The 14,974-nt window shown below is 51.3% G+C and overlaps 1 protein-coding gene across 1 annotated transcript in view; it reads left to right on the top strand.

The window, feature by feature from the left end:
* Positions 1–14,200: 14,200 nt before the first annotated feature.
* LOC132577638 (RING finger protein 145-like) overlaps positions 14,201–14,974 on the top strand; it is a 30,300-nt gene continuing 29,526 nt past the window's right edge. The window contains exon 1 of the mRNA XM_060247428.1: positions 14,201–14,402. Coding sequence (XP_060103411.1) covers positions 14,201–14,402 — 202 coding nt within the window. The remainder of the gene's footprint in view (positions 14,403–14,974) is intronic.

Raw genomic sequence — 14,974 nt, 5'->3', positions numbered from 1 at the left:
GGAGGAGGAGAAGAGGAGGAGGAGGGAGGAGAAGGGAGGAGGAGAAGAAGAGGCGGGGGAGGGAGGAAAAGGGAGGAGGAGGAGGGAGGAGAATGGAGGAGGAGAAGAAGAGGAGGAGGAGGAGAAGAAAAGAAGGTAGGAGAAGGAGGAGAAGGACGAGGAGCAGGGAGAAGGAGGAGGAGGAGAAGACAAAGAGGAGGAGGAGGGAGAAGGAAGAGGAGATTCAGGTGGGTAATTGTGTTGGTCTGAAGCACCAGAACAAAGTTTGAGTCCAGGGGCACCTTTAAGACCAACAAAGTTTTATTCTGGGTTCATGCGCGAGCACACAAAAGCTTATACCCAGAATTAAGCTTTGTTGGTCTTAAAAGTGCCAGTTGACTCGAACTTTAACAAAAACAACGACAACGACTTCATTTATATTTAACCTCCCCCGCCAAAATGGGCCCCCAAAACAGGTGGCATCCTTCTCCATTTTTATCCCCCCCCCCCACAACCCTGTGAGTTAGCTTAGGCTGAGAGAGGGTGACTGCTCAAAGATCACCCATCAAACTTCCATGGCAACAATTTGGGATTCAAACCAGAATTTCCAGCCAGCATGGTTTTCTCAAGAACAAGTCATGTCAGACTAACCTGATCTCTTTTTTTGAGAAAGTGACTACCTTACTGGATCGGGGGAATGCTGTAGATATTGTTTATCTTGATTTCAGTAAGGCTTTTGATAAGGTTCCACATAGTATCCTTGTTGACAAGTTTGTAAAATGTGGTTTGGATCCTGTTACCAATAGGTGGATCTGTAACTGGTTGACAGATTGCACCCAAAGGGTGTTTGTGAATGGTTCCTCATCCTCCTGGAGAGGAGTGACAAGTGGAGTGCCTCAAGGATCTGTCCTGGGACCTGTTTTGTTCAACATCTTTATCAATGATTTGGATGAGGGAATAGAGGGAATGCTTATTAAATTTGCAGATGATACTAAATTGGGAGGGGTTGCAAACACAGAAGAAGACAGAAACAGGATACAGGATGACCTTGACAGGCTGGAAAACTGGGCTAAAACCAATAAAATTAATTTTAACAGGGATAAATGTAAAGTTCTGCATTTAGGTAGGAAAAATCCAATGCATGGTTATAGAATGGGAGAGACTTGTCTTAGCAGTAGTATGTGTGAAAAGGATCTAGGGGTCTTAGTGGATCATACACTGAACATGAGTCAACAGTGTGATGCAGTGGCTAAAAAGGCCAATGCAGTTTTGGGCTGTATCAACAGAAGTCTAGTGTCCAGATCACATGATGTGATGGTATCGCTTTACTCTGCTCTGGGAAGACCTCATCTGGAGTATTGTGTTCAGTTTTGGGCACCACAATTTAAGAAGGATATAGACAAGCTGGAACGGGTCCAGAGGAGGGCGATGAAGATGGTGAGGGGTTTGGAGACCAAGTCCTATGAGGAAAGGTTGAAGGAGCTGGGCATGTTCAGCCTGAAGATGAGGCGGCTGAGAGGTGATAGGATCACCATCTTCAAGTACTTGAAAGGCTGTCATAGAGAGGATGGGGTGGAATTGTTTTCTGTGGCCCCGGATGGTAGGACCAGAACCAATGGGTTGAAATGAAATTAAAAGAGTTTCCAGCTCCACATGAGGAAGAACTTCCTGACCGTTAGAGTGATTCCTCAGTGGAACAGGCTTCCTCCTCGGGAGGTGATGGACTCTCCTTCCTTGGAGGTTTTTCAACAGAGGCTAGAGGGCCATCTGACAGCAATGAAGATCCTGTGAATTTAGGGGGAGGGGTTTGTGAGTTTCCTGCATTGTGCAAGGGGTTGGACTAGATGACCCTAGAGGTCCTTTCCAACTCTATGATTCTATGATTCCCAGAGCCTAATCGGACCCTTTAACCCCTACAAAATAATAATCCACCCTACATCACGATGGAAACAGGCAGCGGCCCCATGCAGAAGTCCCTTAGAGGTGAGCAGTGATGCACGAAGCCGTTCTGATCTCTGGGGTTTCCGGCCCCCCCTGATTTCCCCTCCATGCCACATGGCCTTATCAACTTACGGTTAATTACTCCTGGCACCCAGGCGCTAAGCACAGCAGGTCCGGGATCAGGGTGAAATTGACGCAATGGATGTTCTGCTGCCACCCCGGTGAAGCTGAATCAGGTGCCCGAGGTGATGGAAATCCATCCCCCTGGATTTTGGAAACGGGGCTCCTCTCTCCGTTCGATCTGAGGCCTCGCCCAAGTCGCTGGCCCCTCTCCGTCGAATCCTCCAGAGGGTCAAAAAGGTCCGGAGACCTTGTTCAACTGGTTGCCCCTATCCAGACATCTCCGATTTACTTAGCCCCGTGGCGCAGAGTGGTAAAGCTGCAGTACTGCAGTCGGAGCCCTCTGCTCACGACGACCTGAGTTCGATCCCAGCGGAAGCTGGGTTCAGGTACCCAGCTCCAGGTTGACTCAGCCTTCCATCCTTCCGAGGTTGCTCAAATGAGTCCCCAGCTTGCTGGGGGGAAAGTGTATATGACAGGGGAAGGAAATGGCAAACCACCCTGTAAAAAGTCTGCCGCGAAAACGTTGTGAAGGCAACATCACCCCAGAGTCGGAAATGACTGGTGCTTGCACAGGGGACTACCTTGACCCTTTTTAAGGAAGAATAATGCCCCGAGTTGGATGGTTCAGGCTAGCTCAGGTAATTTGCCACGCTGTGTCAAGCGAGGGGCAAACAGACTTTATCACCAGTTGGGGCCCGGTTTTATTTCCATTTTTATTTTAAATGCCTTATTGACAAAATACTAAAAAAAGGAATTAGCTCTCCTTTGAACGATCAAAGGCAACGTTAGAGCAAAAATAACCCTTTTCTCCGGGGGGGAGGGAGCTAATGACTTGGTTATCTGGAGATCAACTGTAATAGCAGGAGGTTGCCAAGTGCTACCTGGAGGGTGGCAACCCAATGATGGAGCCCTTGGTTTGTATCACAGATGTGTGTGTGTGTTACTTAGAGCACTCCAATGTGTGTATGCAATTCACGTGTCAGTGGTGAAATCCAAGAGGCCAATGGCCCTCACAAAAAGAGTGTGCTCTCTAAAATATGCTCCACTCTAAAGGGAGCCTGCACATTTAAAAGCAGTCAACCTCTGAATCCCAGAGCCAGGAGGCAACATCAGGGGAAGGCCTCAGCCTCTGTTGCCCTGTTGCTGCCCTCCAGAAGAACTGGTTGGCCTCTGTGTGAGACAGGAGGCTGGATTAGAGGGACCCTCCCTGGTCGGATCCAGCAGGGCTCTTCTGAGGTTCTTCTCAGGGGAAGGCCTCGGCTTCTACCCCATTGTTGGCCCTCCAGAGGAACTGGTTGGCCACTGTGTGAGACAGGAGGCTGGACTAGATGGACCCCCCCTGGTCTGATCCAGCAGGGCTCTTCTGATGTTCTTCTCAGGGGAAGGCCTCGGCCTCTCTGCCCTGTTGTTGGCCCTCCAGAGGAACTGGCTGGCCCCTGTGTGAGACAGGAGGCTGGACTAGATGAACCCCCCCCCCTGGTCTGACCCAGCAGGGTTCTTCTGAGGTTCTTCTCAGGGGAAGGCCTCGGCCTCTCTGCCCTGATGTTGGCTCTCCAGAGGAACTGGTTGGCCACTGTGTGAGACAGAAGGCTGGACTAGATGGACCCCCCCTGGTCTGATCCAGCAGGGCTCTTCTGATGTTCTTATTGGGAAAGGCCTCGGCCTTTCTGCCCTGTTGCTGCCCTCCAGAAGAACTGGTTGGCCTCTGTGTGAGACAGGAGGCTGGACTAAATGGACCCTCCCTGGTCTGACCCAGCAGGGCTCTTCTGAGGTTCTTCTCAGGGGAAGGCCTCGGCCTCTCTGCCCTGTTGTTGGCTCTCCAGAGGAACTGGTTGGCCATTGTGTGAGACAGAAGGCTGGACTAGATGGACCCCCCTGGTCTGATCCAGCAGGGCTCTTCTGATGTTCTTATTGGGGAAGGCCTTGGCCTCTCTGCCCTGTTGTTGGCCCTCCAGAGGAACTGGTTGGCCACTGTGTGAGACAGGATGCTGGACTGGATGGACCCTCACTGGTCTGATCCAGCAGGGCTCTTCTGATGTCCTTATTGGGGAAGGCCTCGGCCTTTTTGCCCTGTTGTTGGCTCTCCAGAAGAACTGGCCGGCCACTGTGTGAGACAGGAGGCTGGACTAGATGGACCCTCCCTGGTCTGATCCAGCAGGCTCTTCTGAGGCTCTTCTCAGGGGAAGGCCTCGGCCTCTCTGCCCTGTTGTTGGCCCTCCAGTGGAACTGGCTGGCCACTATGTGAGAAGACAGGAGACTGGAGTCGATGGACCACTGGTCTGATCCGACAGGGCTCTTCTTATGATCTTAACTTCAGGGGGAGGCTGTGGCCTGTTATTGGGCCTCCCAAGTAATCGGCTAAGATGGGAGGTTGGGCTAGAGCGGGGCCGCTGGTCTCATCCAGCAGGGCTGTTATGTTCGGAATCATCCGTGCCCTACAGGAGGTCCGTGGCGGACAAGGCAGCTTGGAAATCGTGGTTTGCAGAGTGTTGCGCTGTCTCGGTGGTCTGTTTTGCTGGCGGGTGTCGGTGTTAAGAAACATTTCCCCCCTCGCTTCCACCCCCCTCCTCTCCCCCGGGGAGGTCTTTGACCTCCCCTGCTGGCATGTTAATTGCTTTGGGGTTCTCTTTTCACAAGATGCCAGAGCTGATGGATTGCGGCTGTGAAGCTCACTCAAGAGAGACCCTGTTTCAATTCTCAGATCGCAGGGGGGGGCTGCTGCTTCCTGCCTCCCTCCCTGCCTGCTTGAGCTGGCCTGCCTTCTGCTTTCCAGGGGCTGCTAATTGGGTGTATGTGGGGGGTGTTGCACAGGAATGGGGAACTTCAGCAAAGCCACACACCGTTCTTCTCTGAGAGCCAGTTTGGTGGGGTGGTGAAGAGTGCAGACTGTTATAGTGCAGACAAGTATAGCCACCTTCAAGAGGGGGTTAGATAAAAATATGGAGCACATGTCCATCAGTGGCTATTAGCCACAGTGTATGTGTGTATATAAAAAAATTTTTGCCACTGTGTGACACAGAGTGTTGGACTGAATGGGCCGTTGGCCTGATCCAACATGGCTTCTCTTATGTTCTTATCTGGGAGAACCGGGTTTGATTCCCCACTCCTCCACTTGCACCTGCTGGAATGGTCTTGGGTCAGCCATAGCTCTCTTATCTGGGAGAACCGGGTTGGATTCCCCACGCCTCCACTTGCACCTGCTGGAATGGCCTTGGGTCAGCCAGAGCTCCCTTATCTGGGAGAACCCGGTTGGATTCCCCACTCCTCCACTTGCACCTGCTGGAATGGTCTTGGGTCAGCCAGAGCTCTCTTATCTGGGAGAACCGGGTTGGATTACCCCATTCCTCCACTTGCAGCTGCTGGAATGGCCTTGGGTCAGCGAGAGCTCTCCTATCTGGGAGAACCGGGTTTGATTCCCCACTCCTCCACTTGCAGCTGCTGGAATGGCCTTGGGTCAGCCAGAGCTCTCTTATCTGGGAGAACCGGGTTGGATTCCCCACTCCTCCACTTGCAGCTGCTGGAATGGCCTTGGGTCAGCCAGAGCTCCCTTATCTGGGAGAACCGGGTTGGATTCCCCACTCCTCCACTTGCACCTGCTGGAATGGCCTTGGGTCAGCCAGAGCTCCCTTATCTGGGAGAACCCAGTTGGATTCCCCACTCCTCCACTTGCAGCTGCTGGAATGGCATTGGGTCAGCCAGAGCTCCCTTATCTGGGAGAACCCGGTTGGATTCCCCACTCCTCCACTTGCAGCTGCTGGAATGGCCTTAGGTCAGCCATAGCTCTCTTATCTGGGAGAACCAGGTTGGATTCCCCACTCCTCCACTTGCAGCTGCTGGAATGGCCTTGGGTCAGCCAGAGCTCTCTTATCTGGGAGAACCGGGTTGGATTCCCCACTCCTCCACTTGCACCTGCTAGAATGGCCTTGGGTCAGCCAGAGCTCTCTTATCTTATCTCTCACAGGAGTTGTCCTTGAAAGGGCAGCTTCTTTGAGAGCTCTCTCAGCCCCACCTCCCTCATAGGGTGTCTGTTTTGGGGGAGGAAGATAAAGGAGATTTTGAGCTGCTCTGAGATTTAGAGTGGATGGCAGGATATAAATCCAGTATCATCACCATCTTCTTCTTCTCCTTCTTCTCCTTCTCCTCCTTCTCCTTCTCCTTCTTCTCCTCTCCCTTTAGAGCTCAGCACAAAGACTTGCCAGAATCACCCAAACATCATTTTGGAGGGGGAAAGACTCACAGGGCAGGCCGTGTCACTAGGCAAACTAGGCAATTACCTAGGGCGCAGGCCTTCTGGGGGTGCTGAATCGGGCACCCCCCCCCATGTGCCTGACAGTCTAGGGCTGGCCCTGGGAAGCAGACAAGTCTGATGTTAATTTGTCAACTTTATGGTGGGTCTCTGTGCGGGTATCAGCTCTGCTGAAAGCAGTTTGGCATACTCAGGGCTATTTTTGTAGGAAAGGCCCAGCAGGAACTTATTTGCATATTAGACCACACACCCCTGATGTCACCTCTGTTCCACACAGGGCTTCTTTTTGGTAGAAAAAGCCTAGCGAGAGCTCATTTGCATATTAGGCCACACCCCCTGATGCCAAGCCAACCGGAACTGCGTTCCTGTGTGTTCCCGCTAAAAAAAAAAGCCCTGGGAATACTAGAACTATGTACACATGATCCAATATAAGTCTGGAACACTGGCCACACGTAGCCACACTTGCTTAACAGAACAGCCACACAGAACAAACCTCAGATGTCCGAGAGCCGCAAGACAGGAAGGGAGGGAGAGGTGGAAAGAAAGCAACTTTAAATTTAAATGCATTCTTCAAGCCATCAACTGGCTTGCCTTGGGGAGTGATTTAAAGAGAGAAATGTCTTCTCCAAGCTGGCCGATGGGGCGGTGGGGGCTTTGAGAGCCGCACAAGATGTGTGAAAAAGCCACATGTGGCTCCTGAGCCACAGTTTAAGAATGTCTTGTCTAGGTGGTACCTGACACCTGCCCAGTTATCGCACGCCACTCCTAATGTTTACAGTTCTCTGTGTTGGAGGGGATGTGGTGAAAAAGGGGTTTGCTTTCATATGTGGTGGACATGTCTACTGATTTCTTCATTTTGGTCACAAGTCATTATGGAAATTTTTTATATTAAAGGAGGAAGAATTCCATTATCCCCTAAAATTTGTCTCTTAAACATTTGGGATGATTTTAGACTTTCTAAATTAAAGAAGGCGTTAATTTCTTTGCTGCTCCATGTGGCTAAGTATGCTATTGCATTACACTGGAGACAGAATTCAATCTGTTCATTGGTGGCCTGGTTAAGCAAATGCTGAAAGTATTTTGTTTTGGACAAAATTACACATAATTTAGAAGGGAGACATACTTCACATCGAAGGTCAACTATTTTAGCAACGTGGTCCCCTTTTCTGGATTACTGTGGGAATTTTGGTTGAACTGCACATAATATAGTACTGGCATTAATTTGTTTTTAATTTGCTTCTGCACTGTTCGTACTTGTGGTTCGTTTGGATGTTTATTGGTGACTAGCTGACTTTGTTGGGTCATAATTTTGATTATTATTTTGACTATGATCCTGAATGTTAATCTGCTTATTGAAATAACCTTGTTGTTATTTTTATTTTAAAAAAACACACATAATGGAAGCCATGTTGGATCAGGCCAGTGGCCCCTCCAGTCCAACACTCTGTGCCACATAAGAGAAGCCATGTTGGATCAGGCCAGTGGCCCCTCCAGTCCAACACTCTGTGCCACATAAGAACCTAAGGGAAGTCCTGTTGGATCAGGCCAATGGCCCCTCCAGTCCAACACTCTGTGTCACATAAGAACATAAGAGAAGCTCTGTTGGATCAGGCCAATGACCCATCCAGTCCAACACTCTGTGTCACATAAGAACAGAAGAGAAGCCCTGTTGGATCAGGCCAATGGCCCATCCAGTCAAGCACTCTGTGTCACATAAGAACAGAAGAGAAGCCATGTTGGATCAGGTCAGTGGCCCCTCCAGTCCAACACTCTGTGTCACATAAGAGCATAAGAGAAGCTCTGTTGGATCAGGCCAATGACCCATCCAGTCCAACACTCTGTGTCACATAAGAACATAAGAGAAGCTCTGTTGGATCAGGCCAGTGGCCCACCCAGTCCAACACTCTGTGTCACATAAGAACATAAGAGAAGCTCTGTTGGATCAGGCCAATGACCCATCCAGTCCAACACTCTGTGTCACATAAGAACATAAGAGAAGCCCTGTTGGATCAGGCCAGTGGCCCATCCAGTCCAACACTCTGTGTCACATAAGAACAGAAGAGAAGCCATGTTGGATCAGGTCAGTGGCCCCTCCAGTCCAACACTCTGTGTCACATAAGAACATAAGAGAAGCTATGTTGGATCAGGCCAATGGCCCCTCCAGTCCAACACTCTGTGTCACATAAGAGCATAAGAGAAGCTCTGTTGGATCAGGCCAATGGCCCCTCCAGTCCAACACTCTGTGTCACATAAGAGAAGCCCTGTTGGATCAGGCCAGTGGCCCCTCCAGTCCGACACTCTGTGTCACACAGTGGCCAAAAAAACCAGGCGCCATCAGGCGGTCCATCAGTTTGGCTACCCCTGGTCTGGAACAACTTAGAATTTCATTTGAGAGGGTACCCAGTGTTTTGGGGGGTATTATAGGTTGTTTAATGCCCGTTCCAGCTTGTTCCAGGCTGTGCTGGCTTTGCCCTTTCCCAAATGTCTTATCAGGTTACAATTTATGTAAACCTGCATGCACGATTTTCAGTCGAGTGTATTAGTTGTTTAGTGCTTGTGAGCACTGTATCGTTGTTTGGTCCTTGCTTGCATTTCTGATTCATGAAATTCCAATTTTGTTAACAGAGAGAGAGAGAGAGATTAACGATAAGAAATGGTACATAATTCCAGCAAGATAGTATTAAAAAGTGCGTTTTATGATAGAGCATTGAAGACGTCGTGTAAGAAATCGTTCACGTATTATTGCGTTTCCCTCAGTGTTTCTCTCTGCTTGCCAGTTTCATAGGCCAAGAGTCCTGATTCTTTTTCTTTGGGCTCCAGGTGGAGATTATAGATCTCCTGGGATTACAATTTATCTCCATACAGCAAAGATCACTTTCCCTGGAGAAAACGGTGGCTTTGGAAGGTGGACTCTATGTAGGGTTGCCAATCCCCAGGTGGGGCCAGGGGATCTCCCAGTTTGGAGGCCCTCCCCGCCCCCCCTGCTTCAGGGTGATCAGAAAGTGGGGGGAGGAAAGGGAAATTTCTGCTGGGAACTCCATTATTCCGTATAGAGACTTATTCCCATAGGAAATTATGAAGAATTGATCCGTGGGTATCTGGGGCTCTGGGGGGGCTGTATTTTGAGGTAGAGGCACCAAATTTTCAGTATAGCATCCAGTGCCCCTCTCCAAAGTACCCCCCCCCCCCCAGTTTTCAAAACAATTGGACCAGGGGGTCCAATTCTATGAGCCCCCAAAGAAGATGCCCCTATCCTTCATTATTTCCTATGGAAGGAAGGCATTTCAAAAGCTGTGCGGTTCCTTTCAATGTGATGGCCAGAACCGTTGGCATATTCGCTGGCATGCTCTGGATTTGTGAGGCTTCAGAATAGACGGCACGCTGACTTGTGCTAACTGTTTACATGCATTTACAGATTTACAAGTTTATAGTTGTTCTGGTATACCCTGGACAAAGTGCTTCGCCAGACAACACGTCTGAGAGCAGAGATACACCGGATAGACTCTTCCCAGTTCATAGACACTTCCCAGTTCATAGACTCTTCTCAGTTCAATGTGATAGCCAGAACTCCCTTTGGAGTTCCATTATTCTTGTTACACCCTTGCTCCTGGCTCCGCCCCCAGGCTCCACCCCCAAAATCTCCTGGCTCCACCCCCAAAGTCCCCAGATATTTCTTGAATTGGACTTGGCAACCCTAACTCTATGGCATTATACCTCTTGAGATCCCTTCCCTCCCCATATTCCCCCTCCCCAAGATCTCCAAGTATTTTCCACCCCAGAGTTGGCAACCTTCAGTGTGATTATAGTCCCAGGACCAGGCTCCACAGCCAGCTTTAATATTGCAAACGGGATTTTTTTTAAATGGTTAAAACTGACAGGGGGAAATTATTTTATAGACAAGGAAGAGATACAGCCCCCATGAACCAGGGCCATGATACCACCCGCCCCCTCCCCCCCAAAAAAGATGCCTATGGGGCCCAAGCAGAGAGACGCAGGAGAAATGTGCTGGGTGTTTGATGCCACCTACTGGCAGAAAGCAGCCATAGCAATTTCGAAATTTACTAAAACAGATTTTGCGTTGAGGAAAACCTTTTAAGACCAACAAAGGTTTATTGAAGTCAGGCCTCGGGTTCAGCAGGAGCTCACAGGAGCACAGCTCCTGAACCTTTCTGAGGGTTCCCCCTTCTCCTCCTCACCTTGAATAGTAGGTGCAGCTGCATAACAATCCCTGGATGAGCTCCACCACCTATTTTTCTACAAATCAACCCCTGATTGAAGTTTAGAGCTTTTGTATGCATGCATACATCTTCAAATTCACTGCAATGGAAGCTAATGTTGTTGTTGATCATTTATAACCCACCCTTCCCACAATGGGCTCAGGGCAGGAAAGAAGAAGAAGATATTGCATTTATATCCCACCCTATACTCTGAATCTCAGAGTGGCTCACAATTTCCTTTTTACCTTCTTTTCCCCAACAGACACCCTGTGAGGTGGGTGGGGCTGAGAGAGCTCTCCTAGAATCTGCCCTTTCAAGGACAATTCTGTGAGAGCTATGGCTAACCCAAGGCCATTCCAGCAGCTGCAAGTGGAGGAGTGGGGGAATCCAACCTGGTTCTCCCAGATAAGAGAGCTCGGGCTGACCCAAGGCCATTCCAGCAGGTGCAAGTGGAGGAGTGGGGAATCCAACCTGGTTCTCCTATATAAGAGAGCTCTGGCTGACCCAAGGCCATTCCAGCAGGTGCAAGTGGAGGAGTGGGGAATCCAATCCGGTTCTCCCAGATAAGAGAGCTATGGCTGACCCAAGGCCATTCCAGCAGGTGCAAGTGGAGGAGTGGGGAATCAAACCCAGTTCTCCCAGGTAAGAGTCTGCACACTTAACCACTACACCAAACTGGCTCTCAATAGTCCGTAAATATAATACACAGTTTAAAATAGTTTATATAAATAAAACCATAATTATACATTAAAATGTTAGCTTCCATTTCAGTGTATCTAAAAAAGTGTTCATAGTTTGAAAGTTCACGCCTTGAATAAACTTTTGTTGGCCTTAAAGATGCCACTGGACCCAAAATCTGTTCTACTGCTTCAGACCAAGGAAGCTGCCCACCCGGAGCTATCTTCATTTACTAATTAATTAATTCTTGGAGAGTGGAGTGATTTCATTTGCCAATTGGCAATAGCAGGTGGATGCAGCAGCAGTGTGGTTGGATTAGGTGTGATATGCAGAGAGGTAGTAGGCATGGAAAAATCAGCATTGGGGATGAGACAGGAAACTGAGGTCTCAATTCAGTCCTGGAGGACATATTGTCTTAAGCTTCATTATCAGTTGTCTCTCTAATCTCCCTTTGAAATTCCTTTGTAAGAGAACTGCTACCCTTAGGTCAGCAGTTGAATTTTCTGGAAAATTAAAATGTCCCCTGCTGGTTTTTGAATGTTGTGGTTTCTAGTGTCAGACAGACTAACGGGGCCACCCATTTGGATCTAGTTACAGAACAGAAATACATTAAGAATGAAATATTGGCTGAGAACATGGGATGGTGGTGGAAAGGGCTTGAAAACCCTATGGGCTCATTGGCTGCAATTAGATGGGACTTTCCGTAGTAAGATGCTATACAGAGCTGAACTTGATGCGGTTTCAGTAAGGAAAGACTTCTTAATAAGCTCCAGGGTTTTGTGTTTCTTTTAAGCAGGAACACAGTTCCAGCTGGCTTGGAATCAGGAGGTGTGGCCTAATATGCAAATGAGTTCTGGCTGGGTTTTCCCCTGTAAAAACCCTGTGTGAAACAATGGTGACATTAGGGGGTGTGGCCCAGGGGTGGGATTCTAGCAGAAGCTCTTTTGCATATTAGGCCAGACACTTCTGATGTAGCCAATCCGCCCCCCCCCCCCCAAAGAGCTTACAAAAAAGAGCCTTGTAAGCTCTTGAGAGGACGGGCTACATCAGGGGGTGTGGCCTCATATGCAAATAAGTTCCTGCTGGGCTTTTTCTACAAAAAAGCCCTGTGTAAAACAATGATGCTGTCAGGGGGTGTGGCCTAATATGCAAATGAGCTCCTGCCAGGCCTTTTCCACAAAAAAGCCCTGTGTGAAACAATGATGCTGAGGGGTGTGTGGCCTAATATGCTAATGAGTTCCTGCTGGGCTATAAAAAAGCCCAGCATGCAATACAATACAGTACATTGGAGAGTTTTCCTGATTCCTTCTCACAAGCGATAGGAACTTCATGCACTCTATTGGACTGGACTATTGGACATTTCCTCCTTCGCTTTATGCCCGTTCTGCATCCCGTCCACTGAGTTATCAGCTCCAGGTCGAACAAAGCAGGAGTCAAGCTGAACCTTTAAGACCAACCCATTTTTATTTAGAACGTAAACGTTCTAAATAAAAATGGGTTTGTCTTAAAGGTTCAGCTTGACTCCTGCTTTGTCCAGCTGCTTCAGACCAACGCGGCTGCCCGCTTGGATCTAGTTCCAGGTCGAGAAATTCCTGGAGTTTTGGAGCGTAGAGAGAGGGACCTCGTTATGGTATAATGCCACAGACCACCCTCCCCCGAGCAGCCGTTCTGAAACTGCTCCCTCCAGGAGGACTGATCTCTGCAGCCTGGAGGTCTCTAGACCCCACCTGGAAATTTGGCAACCCTGTGCTGGGAGCCCGGCGCGACCACCCTCTTCGCCCCGCACATGGCGGCGGAGAGGTGATTTCGACCGGCGCCGGAAGTGAGGACTCTCGCCTTTTGCCCGCTTCTCTCCGCGCTGTCCGCTTCCCTAGGCGCCGGCGTGCCCTTCCCAAAGATGGCGGCCCCGCCGTCGCCCTCGCGCCACGTGTCGCCTGGGCGGAGAAGGGCGGGCGCCGCCATGAACCAAGATGGCCGCCGCGTCTTCACGGGGCTCTTCTCCCGGGGGCTTCCCCGAGCGGCTTCCTCGAGGGGCGGGGCCGGAGAGAAAGTGAAAGTGCGGCGCTGGACGGAGGGCGGCCCCAGCCCCCCTCCCTCCTGAAGGTGACCCCCCCCCAGAGAGCTCACCCCCCCTCCCTTTTTGGAAAAGGAATTGTGCTTAAGAGGGAGGGGCTGCCCTTCCCCATTTCAGCCCCCTCCCCAAGCACAAGCCGCCCCCAGGTCGAAAGAGCCTAGTTTGGAATCGCCCCCTTTGCCCCCCCCAAACTCTGCCCCATTCGAGCCCCCCTAAGACCACCTTTGCCCTTTTCAGGCACAACCCCGCCCTTCGCTTGCCCCCTCCCCCCAGATCCCCCCCTTTGGGCATGGGGGGGCTGCCCGTGATTCCCCCCTCCCCCCAGATCCCCCCTTTTGACATTTTTTTGGGGGGCTGCCCCTGATTCCCCCTCCCCCACTGCCTCCCCCTAGATCCCCCCTTTGGGCATTTGGGGGGGGGGCTGCCCGTGATTCCCCCCTCCCCCCAGATCCCCCCTTTTGACATTTTTTGGGGGGGCTGCCCCTGATTCCCCCTCCCCCACTGCCTCCTCCTAGATCCCCCCTTTGGGCATTTGGGGGGGGGGCTGCCCGTGATTTCCCCCTCCCGGACTGCCTCCCCCCAGATCCCTTCCTTTGGGCATTTCTTTGGGGGGAGGGGCTGCCCCTGATTTCCCCCTCCTCCCAGATCCCCCCTTTTGACATTTTTTTTTTGGGGGGGGGGCTGCCCGTGATTTCCTCCTCCCGGACTGCCTCCCCCCAGATCCCCCCCTTTGGGCATTTCTTTGGGGGGGGGCTGCCCGTGATTTCTCCCTCCCCCACTGCCTCCTCCCAAATCCCCCCCATTTGGCATTTTGGGGGGCTGCCCTCTGATTTCCCCCTCCCCCACTGGCTGCCCCCTGATTTCTCCCTCCCCCCTCTGGAGGGGGCATCTTTCTGGGGGAGGGAGGCCCCCCCTTGCGAAGCCCCCCTCCCGGTGGCAGCCATGCCCAACGAGGAGAGCAGCGGGAGCAGCAGCCGGCGGCTGGAGCGGGTGGCCACAGTGGCGCTGCGGGTGCCGGGCCTCGTCCTCCTCGACCTGCTCTACCGCTGGGACGTGCAGACCTTCGCCCAGCTGCTGCAGCCCCGCCGCGCCCCGGAGGCCGCCCTGCCGCGCCCCCAACACCTCTGGCACCTCTACTACGCAGGTAGGGAAGGGCAGAGGGGTGGCCAACTCCCGGGCAGGAGACTCCCCACGTGGGTAATGCCCGCAGGGGGCTGACGCCCCAGGGGTCACCCTCCCCAAGGGAACGAGGGATGCCAACCTCCAGGCGAGGCCTGGGGCTCTCGCAGAGTTACTTCTCATGTACAGAGGACAGAGCAAATGGAGGGGCGGACTCCCGAGCACTGTCCCCCACAGAGGTTTCGCTTTTCCCTAGCCTCCACCCCGAAATCTCCAGGAATTTCTCATCCTGGATCTGGCAACTGGGCAGCCCCCAATGGCTGACTTTCGGAAACCACCCGCCCCTGCACATCGCCAGCTTTTTAATTATTACTCAGTACCGGCTGCTTTGAATTTGTTAATGCTATCGTTAATAAGAGCCAGTTTGGTGTAGTGGTGAAGTGTGCGGACTCTCATCTAGGAGAAGCAAGTTTGATTCCCCACTCCTCCGCTTGCACCTGCTGGGATGGCCTTGGGTCAGCCATAGGGCTGGTAGAGGTTGTCCTTAAAAGGGCAGCTGCTGTAAGAGCTCTCTCAGCCCCACCCATTTCACAGGGT

The sequence above is a fragment of the Heteronotia binoei genome, chromosome 9 (genome assembly GCF_032191835.1).
Source record: "Heteronotia binoei isolate CCM8104 ecotype False Entrance Well chromosome 9, APGP_CSIRO_Hbin_v1, whole genome shotgun sequence".
NCBI classification, from domain to species: Eukaryota; Metazoa; Chordata; class Lepidosauria; order Squamata; family Gekkonidae; genus Heteronotia; species Heteronotia binoei.
The sequence above is the reverse complement of the archived record's forward strand: the minus strand, read 5'-3'. Positions and strand labels throughout refer to the sequence as shown.